Raw genomic sequence first — 16145 nt, forward strand, 5'->3', positions numbered from 1 at the left:
GAGGGGTGAGGGTAGGGGTGACGGTTAAGTCCCTCAGCTTCATAAAAACTGTCCACACCTAGCGGCGAAGTTTTTTTTTTCCAGAGGTTTCCTCTACCTCTTGTGAATCCAGTTTTGTGGACCTGCAGTCCTCTTCTGTTGAAGAGGGAGGCAAGATCTCGTGCAGTTCGTAAGAAGGCTGAAGGAGAACCAGCTGCTGTCAGACCACCTCCACGTGGTTTCGGGAACAGCACATCATGGCAGCAGCCAGCACGACTGAGCAGCCCTATTTAGGATCAGCTCTGTACATCCCATATGGGGAAGGAGCTAGAAATTGTGCCCTAAACTTAGACATTCCAAACCTAACTTGTCTGGGGAGCCGCTTCCAGCAAGGTCACCCAAACAAGGCATGAACAACAGCAACGACAGCAATCAAAGGGTCTCCCAAAACCAAGGTTCCTCTATTTCACTCCCGCCTCGCAACACACTTTGTAGAATGTATGACAGTCGCCGTCGTCGGCGTTATCGACAATACCACATTCAATGACTACAACCCCGATTCCACTAAGCGGTATTACTCGTACATTCCCAAGCCCACACAATCCTACCGATCACCATCCCGTCTCGTAGAGCGGGAGTGTCCAAGACTTTTGGCCCTGGGATAGATAACGCTGGGTCTGAAATACGGGAACTCTCCGATACGTGACCCAAAAGAGTAACACCTTCTTACCCCCACCCCACACACACATGGAATTAAGAGCTCAGAAGGACAGTCCGTCTTAGCAAACTTGATTGACACCAAGCTCCGAACAGTGCCACATAAATCATGTAACAATAGTTTGTGTATAGTTCACATTCCACTACGGCACCACACAGAAGATGAAATAATTGGAAGAATGATAAGACGATTAGAAAATAAGCGTGTATAGGATTAAGAAAACAGGAAGCGGTACAAAGCTTGTTACCCAGACACTAATAGTGACTTCCAAGCAGCCAGTTTCCGACCTACGTACGATGTAGACGTGGTCCAAGCTGTTGCTTCAACTGCCAGCGCCTTGGACACCTTAGGCTGCGTTTACACCAAGCGAATCATCGAATAGATTCAATTCATGAAGAATCGATACGATTCATGAATCGTGTTGATTCACCACACTAGTTTCAATGTAACCGTTTATTACACCAGGCGGATCAGCATGATTTGAATGGACTCTATTCGCCTGGTGTGAACGGTTACATTGAAACTAGTGGCGAATCAACACTATTCGGGAATCGTTTTGATTCTTCATGAATTGAATCAGTTCGATTCGCTTGGCATAAACGCAGCCTTAAGCGAAGATATCGCCGGCTAGAAGACATATGTGTGCACAGCTCGGCCTCTGCATGTAGTACCACATGTTCAAACGCAGCATGTACAGACTGCAACAAAGGTTACCCTGCATCACCGTCGTTTTGTTTGAAAGGTTTGCACTCGTTTTGACGAACCATCTACCTCCCCCTCCGCCCCCCCAAAAAAAAAATGGAACATGTGAAAAAATTGGATTGATGAGTGTATAGATGATAGATAAACGGTTCCAAGGAAACTACCACATCAGGAGAGACCTCCCTTCACAAACCTCAACACTTGCCCCTCCTTCACCTGCGCTACTGAAAACCTTCAGCTCGACCCAATCACTCTCTTCATCTGAAGTACAATAACCTCCTGTGCAACCTCCATTTACAGAAAACGGAAATGTTAGCCAACTGTAAATACCCTTGATTAACGAGACCAACACGTGAAATGAAAAACGAGGTACCGCAGCGGCGCGATTGTCCACAAGGATAGCAGCGCCCATAAGATAGGGGTTCAGCAGCAACTGGCGAAGATTGTACTCTTATATGCTCAGTGCATGGCCACCGTGCTGTCCCTTTGGGGAATGATAGTCTCCCAGGGGACCAGACGTTCCCCTGTGTTAGGTTTAGAAATTGCGAGCGGCAGCTTATAATAATAGTGACAGTGATGATAATAGTAATGATAATAATTGTAATAACTGATAATTGATAACGATGATAATGGAAGTATCGTAAAAAGTGGTGCTACAAATCTGTCGCTGTCGATCAAGAAGGGCTCCAAGTCATAATGGATGAAAACAAAAGTATATCAACCGCTGCTTGCTTTTCGAATAAAACGCTGGTCGTCAACCCGCCTTCCCAGACGGCGGGAAAATCTCCCCTGATCTGAATAGAATCTCTCGGCAGCAATCAATAAGATGTAGGAAGAGAACCAGTTAACATACAAGTGTTGACCCTTTGAATTGGTCTCGTTTTGTAGATTATATTTTGGGTGGGGAGGGCACGAATTCATCTGAAAGGAGTTTTGATCGATTAAGATAACTTTCTAGCCAAGTTCAGCTCCTTTTTGAGCTATATAAAACCGCCTGTCCTTAGTCAGAATAAAATCTATAAGGATTATCAGTCTTGAAGGGGTCGAAACGCAGATTAGTGGAATGTTTGCTGGAACGTCAAGGTCAGTTGTTAGTTTGTTTTTCTCTGGTCTATAAGACCCTGAGGCCCTGTTAGCCATCTACCTTTATTCTGTGTACACACGCACATGCGCACGCGCGCGCGCACACATACACATACACAGGCACACACACGCACAGGCACACGCACAGGCACACACACACACGCACAGGCACACACACATACGCACAGGCACACACACATACGCACAGGCACACACACATACGCACAGGCACACACACATACGCACAGGCACACACACATACGCACAGGCACACGCATACACACACACAGGCACACGCATACACACACACAGGCACACGCATACACACACACACACGCATACACACACACACACACACACACACACACACACACACACACACACACACAGGGACACACACACATACACACACAGGGACACACACACATACACAGGGACACACACAAACACACAGGGACACACACACACGCACACACACACACGCACACAGAGACACACGCACACAGAGACACACGCACACAGGGACACACGCACACAGGGACACACGCACACAGGGACACACGCACACAGGGACACACGCACACAGGGACACACGCACACACACACACACACACACACACACACACACACACACAGGGACACACACACACACACAGGGACACACACACACACACAGGGACACACACACACACACAGGGACACACACACACACACAGGGACACACACACACACACACACACACACACACACACACACACACACACACACACACAGGGACACACGCACGCACACACACACACAGGGACACACGCACGCACACACACACACACACACACACACACACACACACGCCCGGTCGGGCGGAGATAAGTTGGGTTTGTCTCCTTTCACGTGTAGCCCCTGTTCACCTAGCAGCGAGTAGGTACGGGACGTTAGTCAAGGAGTTGTGACATTGCTGTCCCGGTGTGTGGTGTGTAAGTGGTCTCAGACCTATCCAGAGATCGGCTAATAAGGAGCTCTGAGCTCACTGCCGTAGGGTGGTGTCTGGCTGTCTCGACAGAGACTGCAGCAGATCCGAGGTGAATACACACACACACACACACACACACACAGGGACACACACACACACACACACAAGGACACACACTCACAGGGACACACACAGGGACACACACACACACAGGGACACGCACACACGCGCACACACACACACAAGGACACACACACACAGGGACACACACAGGGACACACACACACAGGGACACACACAGGGACACACACACACACAGGGACACACACACACACACACACACACACACGCGCGCGCACACACACGGGCGCGCGCGCACACACACACACACGGGCGCGCGCGCACACACACACACACACACACACACACACACACACACACACACGGGGGCGCACGCGCGCGCACACACACACGGGGGCGCGCGCGCGCGCACACACACACACGGGCATACACACACACACACGGACATACACACACACACACACACACACACGGACATACACACACACACACACACACACACACACACACACACACACACACACACACACACACACACACACACGGACATACACACGGGCACGCACATTACACACCACACACATGCACGCACATTACACACCACACACATGCACGCACATTACACACCACTCATGCACGCACATTACACACCACACACGTGCACGCACATGCAAGCACATGCACGCATATGCACACACGTCACATACATGTATACACTGGAAATTTAGTACTGTACAGGTAACAAAGCAATTGTAGCCCCATTCCCCCTGGAAGAAACTTTGGGTGTATTTGTCACTGCCTAACAGGAGGTAGGGGGCAGTTGTCCAGTACCAATCCGCCTTGTGCGAAGAGCGTTTGTGCGTGCGTGCGTGCGTGCATGTGTGGGGGGGGGAGGGGGTCGAAGTTCCCAGAGAGAGCATGCTTGGCCTCGATTCATTGATCATGTGCCAGTCCTTGGGGCTTCACCAAAGGTGTCAACTCGAACAGACTGTTAAGCATGTCAAATGCACAAAGAAATGCCCCGAGTAAAATTGAATGGCCAACGCTTGATTGGACAAGAAACTTGGAATACTGGGTCTCGCTTTTGACACGCACATACCATTCAGCCTACACATCAAGGATCTAACAGTGCAAATAAACAAAGGAATGCACCAATGTAAGGCCAGATATTTTAATTGAATGTTATTTTCGTTTGATTGCATTTTTTTTTAAAGAAAAATTCTATAAGCGAGATCGCTAAGCATTATGGGTAACTATAAATTTCCGTGACGTCAGCAGAACGCATTCGGATGTAAACATAGACATCAGATGGAAATTCAAATATTTCACTAAAGTCTCGAGAATCGCAACTGACTCCACAGCTAAATTCACAACAATGAAGACTCCATTCTAACTATTCAAAACAAATAATTAAAAAAATAACATGCATCAAAACCACCCCAGTAGAGCATGTACTCGGTGAAACCAAAAATCCTCGCCATAGAACAGTACAGTTGTATGAAAGAGCTCTCAGTACCACACATCCATCTTGTTAAACGACACAAGTTCCACCAATGATACCTAACTTTCAGCCAGTTACATAGAAATAGTCCCATAGTGTTACAACTGAAATGTCTAAAGTTTCTCTCAAGAGATATTTAGGAGGGCCCATTGCCAAACAGGCTGTGAGGATGTGGGTTTTTCATTAAAAAAAACATGGGGCAACAAGTCTAATTATGTGTTCAATTGTTTATTTTATTTTGTTTATTTTATCTTTTAGTTCGTGCCCTCGTCCTCCTCTTCTTCCTCATCCTCCATCCCCTCTCCCGGGCCATATTTTTTAAATTTCTCAAGGTGATTATATAGATTTGATCATTGTTAGAGGATTCAGAATATTTCGGTTGCCTTTTTCTCTCCCCACTCTCCCCCCACTCCCACTCTATCCCCACTCCCACTCTATCCCCACTCCCACTCTATCCCCACTCCCACTCTATCCCCACTCCCACTCGCCCCCACTCACACACTATCCCCACTCACACACTATCCCCACTCACACACTATCCCCACTCACACACTATCCCCACTCACACACTATCCCCACTCTATCCCCACTCCCACACACTATCCCCACTCCCCCACTCTATCCCCACTCCCCCACTCTATCCCCACTCTATCCCCACTCCCACACACTATCCCCACTCCCCCACTCTATTCCCACTCCCCCACTCTATCCCCACTCCCCCACTCTATCCCCACTCCCCCACTCTATCCCCACTCCCCCAATCTATCCCCTACTCTCTCCCTCTCCCGTTCTACCTCTCCCTCTCCCGTTCTACCTCTCCCTCTCCCTCTCCCGTTCTACCTCTCCCGTTCTACCTCTCCCTCTCCCGTTCTACCTCTCCCGTTCTACCTCTCCCGTTCTACCTCTCCCGTTCTACCTCTCCCTCTCCCGTTCTACCTCTCCCTCTCCCGTTCTACCTCTCCCTCTCCCGTTCTACCTCTCCCTCTCCCGTTCTACCTCTCCCTCTCCCGTTCTACCTCTCCCTCTCCCGTTCTACCTCTCCCTCTCCCGTTCTACCTCTCCCTCTCCCGTTCTACCTCTCCCTCTCCTATTCTACCTCTTCCTCTCCCTCTCCACATCTCTCGCTCAAAAAAATATTATGCTGCTTTTCCCTAAATGGAATGTAATTATGAATAATCAGTGTTTTGAAATATTACATATATTTTTCAAAAGTGTTGTACCTGATTTTGTCTCCATCTAATCAGAAGTTGTAGGTTAGTGGAAACTTTTCTGAAGTCAGGTCATACAGATACACAAATGTTCTAAAATTGCTGTGTAGGCTGAACTGATTGTGTTTACTAGATGGAATGTTTTCTTCATCTTCTACATCGGTTATCATGTTTTTGTGATTATTGATCATTAGAGCAATCATCTTCCTTTACCTTGTGGGTTCTTGAACATGCTTCATGAAATACTTGTCTTCAGGAATTTTTAAGAGACTACTTGCAATGCCATGCTCAAATGTTGCCTAATTAATGTCAGTAAAATTGAAATGGTTTATAAACCAATCACAATTGCAAAAGCTGGATATTTCTTGAAACAAGTTATTGTCTTGCCTGTATATCACTCCTACATTTGTCTTGTCAGTTTGAGTTAATCATACCCATAAATTATCATAATCTTGTTGCTCCCCTAGTGCACAATTGTTGATATTGCTTTTGACAAATAACAGAACATTTTTCTTGTGGTTCTTAACCTGATGACAAATATTGAATCCCTGAAAACTAAACTATTTTAAACTCCATACCTGTAAAATTTATTGCCGTTTTTCCTGTCGAGATATTCATACCTGATGATTTGGTTTCTTTCTTGCAGATGGAGTGCATTAAGCAACATAACAAGTTATGGACAACAGAAGCTATGTTTCTGCGTGACTACTTAGAAGTGCCAGTTTCGAAAGATATCTATGAACATTTCGAACACACACAACAAACCAATGGCATCCACCAGAGTGAAAAGGAAGAAGCGGCTACTTTACAAGTTAGCTGCGAAAGTCAAAGGTAATATCAGATGAGGGTTATTGGAGATGTTTGTTATTTATATCCAACAATTTGCCTGTTGCAATTGATCCTTTAATCCATATTTCTTGCTGGAGACATGTGGCATTGCAACTGCACAGCATTCAGATCTTCCTAAATTGCATGGTACTACATACATACATACACTACAGGCAATTTCCCCCCTACACGGGGGGTAGCCAAAAAGGAAAAAGGCATAGAAACCACTCCCACCTATTCCATTCCCTACATATTCCACTCCCCTCCACCATCCTCCTTCCCTCATTCTTGGCACCTCCTGGATGACGGGTCATCCCTGCATCCTGTCCACTGCCCTGGGTCAGAAGCAGTGCCGCAAGATGCAGCACATCCACAAAAAAGGCAGCTTCATAAATTTGGCAAAAAAAAAAAAAACCCCTCTCCGTCTCCTCATGCAAAAAAGGAGAAGACGACAAGAAATCCCTTTGGGCTACGTCAATTTTTTTTCTCATACATACTTCCTCACCCCCCATCCCCCACCCACTTCCCCTCATGCATCACAGCATCATCCATACACAACCCCTCTCCACTCACCCCTATCTTCTGTCCTCTCCTGTTCTTCCTCAACAGACATTCCTCTCTTTCATAATGGCCCTTTTACCTCATCCATCCATTACATTTTAGGATGCCCCCTCATATTCACTCCTTCCACCTCTGCCTTCCACACCTCTTTTACTAATCTTTTTTCACTCATTCTTTCCATGTGTCCAAACCATCCTAATACTCTTTCATCAACCCTATCTCCCAGCTCCCTTTCCACCCCCATTCTCCTCACCTTCTCATTTCTCACTCTATCTAGCCTTGTAACCCCTATCATACTTCTCGGACATTTCATCTCAAACACATTCAAACTCCTGCTCTTTCTCTTATGTTCCATGTTTCTGCTCCGTACATTGCTGTTGGCACAATCGCTCCTTCATATAACCTCCTTAGCATCCATTCCCAGATGTCTTATTTCTAATTACACTTTTTAATCCACCAAGGCATTTACTCGCTTCTCTCAATCTACATTCTACCTCCACCCCCACTCCTCCCTTTCCTGCCACATTTGCACCAAAGTATCTAAAACTATCCACTTCCTCCAGTCTCTCACCCTTAATGCTCGCTTCCAGCCTGCTGTCACTCTCTCCCCTTGTACACCTCGTCACCTCACTTTTGCCCACATTTATCTTCAGCTTCCTTCTTTCACACACCTTCTCAAACTGTCACTAACTTCCTCAATCCCTCCTCTGATCCTGCCACAAGCAGTGTTGTCAGCAAACAACTGGCTTATTTCCCACTTTTCTCCATTTGATTAACCATCTCCAACCCCTGACCCACTACCCTTACATTCACCTCTCGCACCACCCCATCCATGTATAGATTGAACAGCCAGTGCAACATAACACATCCCTGATGAAGTCCCACCTTTACCTCAAACCATTCACTCTCCATTTCTAATCCTAACACAAGCTCTACTACTCTGGTAAAAACTCTTGACTGCTCTTAACACCTTTCCTCCTATCCCATATATCTGCAGTACCTCCCACAGTGCCTTCCTGTCTACCCAGTCGTAAGCCTTTTCCAGATCCATAAAAGCCCAAAAAACATCCTTACCTTTTCCTATAGCTTTCTCACATGTCTTACCACAAAAATCTGATCTACACAACCCCTACCTGTCCTAAAACCACACTGTTCCTCTCCTAATCCCATAAGCCTTCCCAGCTACACTCAACAAGCTGATCCCTCTGAAACTACTACACTCTCACTTGTCCCCCTTTCCCTTGTAAAGCTGAACTATACCAGCACTCCTCCAGTCCTCCAGCACTCCTCCAGTCCTCCAGCACTCCTCCAGTCCTCCAGCACTCCTCCAGTCCTCCTCCAGTCCTCCAGCACTCTACCCTCTCTTAAACAAACGTTAAATAACCTCACCAGCCAGTCCACCATAACTGTACCTCCTTTCTTCAGACATTCTGCATGGCATCCATCCAACCCAGGTGCCTTACCTGCTTTCATCATCTTAACAGCTGCTTTCACTTCATCTCCCTATTTCTCCTCCATTTTCCTCTCATCACTCTCATTTTCTTAGCGCTTCCCACTGCAACTACCTTTCCCTCCCTATCCTCCTTCACATTTAGCAACTCCTTAAAATACTCTGCTCACCTTCCTCTCACTACCTTCTCTTCCATTATCATCTCTCTATCTGCACCTTTTACCTTTTCTTCTCTACTTGATTCACCTCTTCCTCTTGTAATTTCTTTCCAAAACATCTGTCATACTCTTACCCCATTTCATATCTCTCCTCTTTGCTTCCTTTATTTTATGCTTAACTTCCCTTCTCCTTACTTTGTACCTCTCGTACGATTCCCTTGTCCTAATTTGTAGCCAATCTATGAATGCTTGTTTCATGTCTTCTACACTCTTCTTTGCTTCCTCATCCCACCACTCACTACCCTTACTTCTATTTCCTCCTGCCCTCCTTGTTCCACACACCATCTTTGCACACCTTATGACTCCCTCCTTGAACCATTCCCATTCCTCCTCCACTCCTAGTTCTACTCTATCCTTCACTCCCTCCCACTCCTCAGCTTCTTATACTCGTTCTCCTTTTCTTTCTCATTTAAGTAGTTCACTCTAAGTACCTCCCTACCTTCTGTCCTTTTCCTCTTTCTCCACCTATTCTCCACTCTCAATTTACCTTCCACCAGAAAATGATCTGATATTCCCCCACTCTCTCCCCTTAGCACATATACATCCTTAACTCTTCCTACCATACTCTTGGTCACCACTATTTAGTCCATTAATGCTCTATCTGCCACCCTTCCATCCACCACCCTCTCCCATGTGTACTTATGCTTAACTTTCTTCCTAAACACTGTATTTGCTATCATCAACTCTCAAGACGCATCTCCACCATCAATTCCCCACTAAGATTTTTACCTGGAACTCCATACTTCACAATCATGGTACTACTTAGAAATTAATGGGAAACACTTGATTAGAAGTGCTATACAGTTTAGCAGAAGTTTTGCTTAAAAGAGGGGTAGGAGAAGAAATTATTGCACTTTAGTGGAATGCTCTTTAATCAGGCTTGCAGTAATGCAACATTCTTTGGTCTTCATTTTCATGATAACAATTGTCAAAATAATTTCATGTGATACCTGGGGAAGTAGTGTTGGTACAAAGTTCTTTTCTTTTACAGTAGCTGTAGTCGGGAAGATGAGAAATCACAAACGAAGAAATCCCCGTCATCACCTTGTGCAATTTTTGACTGCTCAGAGAAAAATCCTTTGGATTTCTTGTCTCAGATTGACAATAACATAGCCCTGATGAAAACCAACATTGAAAAAATGGAAACCCATACCTAGTAAGTGGGGTCAGGTGTCCAATTGGTATCACAGTGGCACAAGTGTGTTAGGAAGTGGAATGAATTTGTTCCATATTTATCTTACCTTATTTTGTTTTCTTTTATTTTCCTTTATGTATTTATTTTTTATTTTCACTTTTTAGTACTGTCCTTGCATTTTCTTACAATATCCATTAAGTTGAATGGGTAGCTTTTGTTGTTGGTAGGATCTACCAGGTAAGGTGTGAAAGAGGTTTAGCAAATGGGCTTGGAATTAGTTTAAAGCAAGTACTAATGCATCATGTGCCTTGGTAATAATGGTTGAGATACATTAGGTGATGTAAAATGATGTATCTTTTGTGTAGCATGTCTTTCCAATTTTTTCATGTTGTAAATGTAGTTATGAATTTAATGAATGATAATTTGTTAAGTAATTACTTGTTATATTGTATGGATGAACAATTTGAGCAATATCTTCATTACTATAGCTATATTTTCTATATAGAGTAATAGACAATATATTTTCTTGAAGGGTGTAAAGAATTATTGGACATGGGATGGGCAGAAATATTGTATGAATAATTGGTAAATTTAAGGGTTGGAAAATGTCCTTCTGGATTCCAAACAGGATCTTTATAGCTCAAATGCCAAATTTGCAGTCTCCAGACAGATGGAGAAGTTGTGTGTGTTCATATCTCTATATTTGAATAACAAGGCCAGGTTTATGTAGCAAAAGATTCATAAAACTGGATGTGGAATATAATGAACACTCGAATATTGCTCTAGTCGGCACTTTGTTTACTTCCCATGTATGGCGTATCTGTCCTTAAATATCCCATATGATGCACCAGAGTTCCATGACTAGAATGCATAGTGTCAACTAAAAGATCAGGTTCATTTGATATCAACTTTCAATTGTTTTTATCGATGCATCCATCTGTAGTATAGTTTTCATATTCCAGTCGTTAGGTAAAAAGAAAGGTAATCTGTTAGTCATGCAAAATATGTACATGGTGAAATTAAATTGCATTGTTATTGAACAGCTATGACACAAGCCAAGGAGATGGGGCATGTATGTATTTGCCATTGATGAAAATATATTGTTTTATTCAAACATGGTGCTACCACATAATATTGCAAATATGATAAATCCCATTGAAATTGCTCACTGCACATGACAATATGTGCCATAAGTTTTAGAGTAAGCATTGTCAGTTTAGGTGCCTTTCAGTGTCAATCTTTTTAGACATATCTGTATAATACTCATAACATTCCAAAAAAAATTCTTTAACTTGTAGATGAGTTTCTGTTGCCCATGCAAAATTTTAATCTCGTTCACTCCAGTGTTGGCTTACACTCCACATGTTGTGAAAAGCCAATTTTTTCAGTTGCTAAGGTTCCACATCATCAGATTTGGTTTTTCTTAGAAGAGAATAAATCTTCCCCAAAAGAGAGGAGTCCAATTTTGGTTTTGAAGACTTTAATGTATCACATTACCACTTATCAGTTATCCCATACCCCACAATAAACTAAAGTCATCTACAGTTTGTTGTAGCCTATAGTCATATGCTTCAGAATAAAATTAAGACGAGTACACAAATGTTTGATTCAGAACCTTTGCCTCATAACAAAGTTGATGAAGCTCTAGCATTCTGTTGCTCATAAACTAAGCGCTTTCTTGCTTTCTCAAATACAGCTGGGCTTTATATTTGTGTACTTGCTAACTGGCATTGCTTTAATCTCTATTCCTCAGTAGATATAACTGCATGGGAAAAAGCTTTTTCATATTAAGGACTAATTTTAACATGGCAAACCAGTGTAGAAATAGTTTTATTATCCAAAATTTATTTGGAGTTTTGATTGCATTTGCCTATTTGTAATGTAAGGAAAAATAGCTATACTCATGAGGTCCCATCTCCTTGTCAGTTAGGCTTAATGTTAAATTAATTTATTGTTTTTAGATGTAATTATATTATTTTGTATGATATTGATTTATTTGTATTTGTATATTATTATTTTTTTATTTGTCTTTAATTTTTTCACGAGTTGATGCCTCTGTACAGAAAATGGCATTGATAGTCTTCAAGCATGCATTTTTTTCCCCATAACTTACTCTCTTATCCCAAACTAAGATCTACAGTTGGTTTTGTCATCTCATTTCAATGACCTAAACACCACAAACATATTGCCCTTTTTTTTTTAATAAATGCAGATCTAAAATACTTTCAATTCCTTGTATGGGTAGTTTGCCAGGTTAGGGATCAATTTGATAGTTGTTCTTTGTACACTTTATGTTGTTTCTAGCCTTCATTATTGCATATTTTGATTTAGGGCAGACTAGGCTCTGAATATTTTAATTATCTCCCCATCTGTGAGGCAAAAAGCCACTCTTGTTCTTCTGTAGGTGTTGCCCACAGTCTTGCAGTTTGTCGAGATTAACCAAATGTAACAACCACACAGAAAAAAAAAAGGATTGTGGTACTCCCCCAGGTAGGCGTAGCTCCTCCTTGGGGATCGGTGCCATCTGCGTAGAGCTGATGGCCAGGGGTAGATGCTGCTGTTTGGCCCCCAACTCTTGGGGTTGGGGGGTGGTCCCACGACGTAGACGTGCACGCAAACAACACAACATACACTCTATAAAGGATTTGTGGGAAAACCCAGTTTCGGCTGTGGCCTTCCTTGGGGAGACGGGACTGCTCGGACAGACAGTCTAGGGAACGACAACAACCACACAGAAAACGAACACTGTACTACATTGCATACACTTACCCTTTCTTGACAAAATCTTGTAACGGAGTTAGCGAGTCCTCTAATGCTCTCCAATTTCCATATTAGTTATTTGTGGTACACCTCTAATGCTTTGAGACCCAAGTAGACAGTCCACCCAGCTCTCTTGTAGCATGCCATCTGATCTTGAACAAAAGCTTAATGGATTGTTACATAATTGTCTAGTTCTTAGGCCAAGTTGTTTGCCAAAATATTAACTTTCATGGTACGTAACCCACCTGTCTTTCACAATCTCGGACAATTTAGCTTTCTTTATGGTTGGGCACTACTGTAATTCAGGGCTTCCTCCACACTTCCCTACTTTATGAATTGGAACAATGTTAGTACTTGTTCAATCCTAAAGCAATATCCCTTCTTTTAATGAATATGCAATTAAGTTCTACTGTAATCACTCCACATTTTCAAAATGAGCTGACAACTGGCATTTGCTTCCCTTCTGCTAATACAAACCAATAAAGTAGCAGTCCCACACTAACAACAGACAACATTTCTTCCCAAAGAGATTCGTGGTGGATAGCAAGGGTTGCTACTATCCATAATGGGGCTGTGGGTCTCTATTTAATGAGAGAGAAAAAGTGCAGTAATAGTTATTTCCTTTTCTAAGTGTTACACAGAAAAAGCTATCGAGAAATTAAAACTCGTGCTGATGATCAACAAGATGTCAAACTATCACATGATGTAAGTGGTCTTTGTTGCATTAAAAGACCTGACAAATATTTTAAATCATTCTTGGTTGTGCAGTGGTATCCCAGCTATCTGGGAGAGACCACGAATGATCCTCATCCCGGTTCCATAGGGGGCTTGGATCTCCTGCAAGAGGGTATTGGATTCCCTAAAGTGCACCAGCTGATTTTATATTCATTAGGTCTTTGTACTATTTTCTGTACCATGCCTCCATCTGACAAATCTTTTTCTAAATACCATTAATGTCCTCCAGTTTACTGTCTTTTAACTTTAATTATAACTATCCCCACCAATCCATTTTCATCACCCTGCTTTCATTAACTTCACACAGCTTATTCCCATACTTATCTGCAAATAATGTCATACTCTGCATCCATGCTTACCCTTTTTTACCTTGGGCTTGTTATACTGGAAATCCACAGCCGCACCAGAATTGGCAATGGATCATTCTCTCCTATTGATTATTTATATAAGCAATGCTACATAGCTGTTTGTTGTTTGACTGTTTTTAGGTTACCAGGTGGGTGAGAAATTAATCTTTGCTTAGTATATATTTAAAAAAGTGATTGTAGATCCCATTTGGAGACTTGGTGTGCCAGCTACAACGCACTTTTGGGTGGAGATGGTGTTGACACCCTTTAAGAAACCAGTGATGGAGTGATGATCTCCATCAGTCTCATGACTACTGTATAAAGATGTCAGTCATGAATCCCTTCACTGGCGTTTGCTATTGGTTCTACACATCATATGCACTGTGGTTCACCCTCTTTTTTTTTTTCCTCCTCCCCCCCCAGAAGTCACCCCAGACTGCATCTTTCTTAATTTCAGTTATATATCTATTACTCAGTAGTGCATTACATTCAACAACCATGGCATCGAACAAATGATAGTGATGGATATATTGCATGGTGGTCCTATAGGACAGATGTTAAAAAGAATGATCTAATTATTGCACACTTTCTTCTTTGAAGAGTTCCACAATTGGGCTTCATGTTTTTTAGTGCAATGGGAAGCAAGATCAGAGGTCAGAAAAAAAACTTTACAGCCAGGTGTTGACCTAATATGCAAAGCCAAAAATGGTGAATGGAAATAAATGGTAAATGCAGTGGGATGCTCACCATTTAAAGATTATTTGCAACCCCTTCATACAATTTTCCTTGTAACAATTGCTAGTACAACTGTGGTAAATATTGAGTGTTTTATACCTCTGCTTATGTAACCCACTCATTTTCTCCCTCTGAATGTATTGTGGTATTGTTGCCATGTTTTATGGGTAATAGATTTTATGTATAACATGTGAGGGTGAAATTAAGTCACTGGAACTGGGAGTGGGGTTGATGAAAAATGAGCAAGAATGATGCCTGTGCTAGTGGAGATTGAGGGTTTGCTAGGGATGTGAACGAGTTTGGTAAGGTTTGCTGAGGGAGAAAACTCGGTTAACGTAACAAAGAAAAAGGTTAATGGTGGTATCCAGTAGTGGAGAGTATAAAGTTGATGTATTGTTGAATAGGAAGATAATGGAAGAGGAAGAAGGTAGAAAATTATTTGCAGGGAATTAAAAGTTTGGAGGAAGGTTTGTCATAGTAAGGGAAGGGGAGGAAGTAGATGTACTGAAATTAGTGTGGAGATGCCAGTGGAAGCAATAAAAATATTTTGCTAGTTGTACATACATATACCAAAGGCTTTTTTCCCCTACACGGTGGGTAGCCGAAAAGAAAATGGCATAGAAACCACACCCACCTATTCCATGTATCAGTGAGGCCTGGGTGATGAAGAGTTAGAAGTAATGTGGAGATAGCAGAAACAAGGGACTTGAGAGTAATATGTGGAGTTTGCAAAATATAACAAAGAAATAATAGAGTATGTGAATTTGAGGGGGGGTTGAAAATATTAGGAGTAGAACAAGTAAACCTTGAGTTTTGTTCATTATGAGGATAGATAAAATTGTATTTTCTCAATGGATTCACAACTTAGTGGTGCTGGGAGTGTGAACAAGAGAGAGGTAGACAAAGGACAAGTTGGGTGAACATAGTGAATGTGGGGTTATGTCAGTGTATATATGGATGGGATGCTGAGGGAAGGAAATACAAGCTTATGGAATCGATGAGAGAGTTTAGGGATGTGAGCTGAGCTAGTTTTTATTTGTAAATGAAACTGTGAGCCTGAGGAGGTGCTGAAGCATTTGGCATTTCCAGTTTTAAAGGATGTGTGAAAAAGTTGATGGTAAATGTGGGTAACAG

The 16145-nt window shown here is 42.8% G+C and overlaps 1 protein-coding gene across 5 annotated transcripts in view; it reads left to right on the plus strand.

Annotated features, from left to right (window-relative positions):
- Positions 1-12034, plus strand: part of LOC143021942 (lysM and putative peptidoglycan-binding domain-containing protein 1-like) — a 109578-nt gene extending 97544 nt beyond the window's left edge. For 4 of the 5 annotated variants that reach the window (XM_076179846.1, XM_076179845.1, XM_076179847.1 and 1 more), the window contains exons 3-4: positions 6889-7073; positions 10291-12034. In XM_076179846.1, the coding sequence (XP_076035961.1) occupies positions 6889-7073; positions 10291-10456 (351 nt within the window). In that variant the 3' untranslated portion in view covers positions 10457-12034. The remainder of the gene's footprint in view (positions 1-6888; positions 7074-10290) is intronic. The other variant, XM_076179849.1, reaches the window with a different exon arrangement.
- The last annotated feature ends 4111 nt before the right edge of the window (positions 12035-16145 follow it).

The sequence above is a fragment of the Oratosquilla oratoria genome, chromosome 43, assembly GCF_046742065.1.
Source record: "Oratosquilla oratoria isolate Oo_2021 chromosome 43, ASM4674206v1, whole genome shotgun sequence".
NCBI lineage: Eukaryota > Metazoa > Arthropoda > Malacostraca > Stomatopoda > Squillidae > Oratosquilla > Oratosquilla oratoria.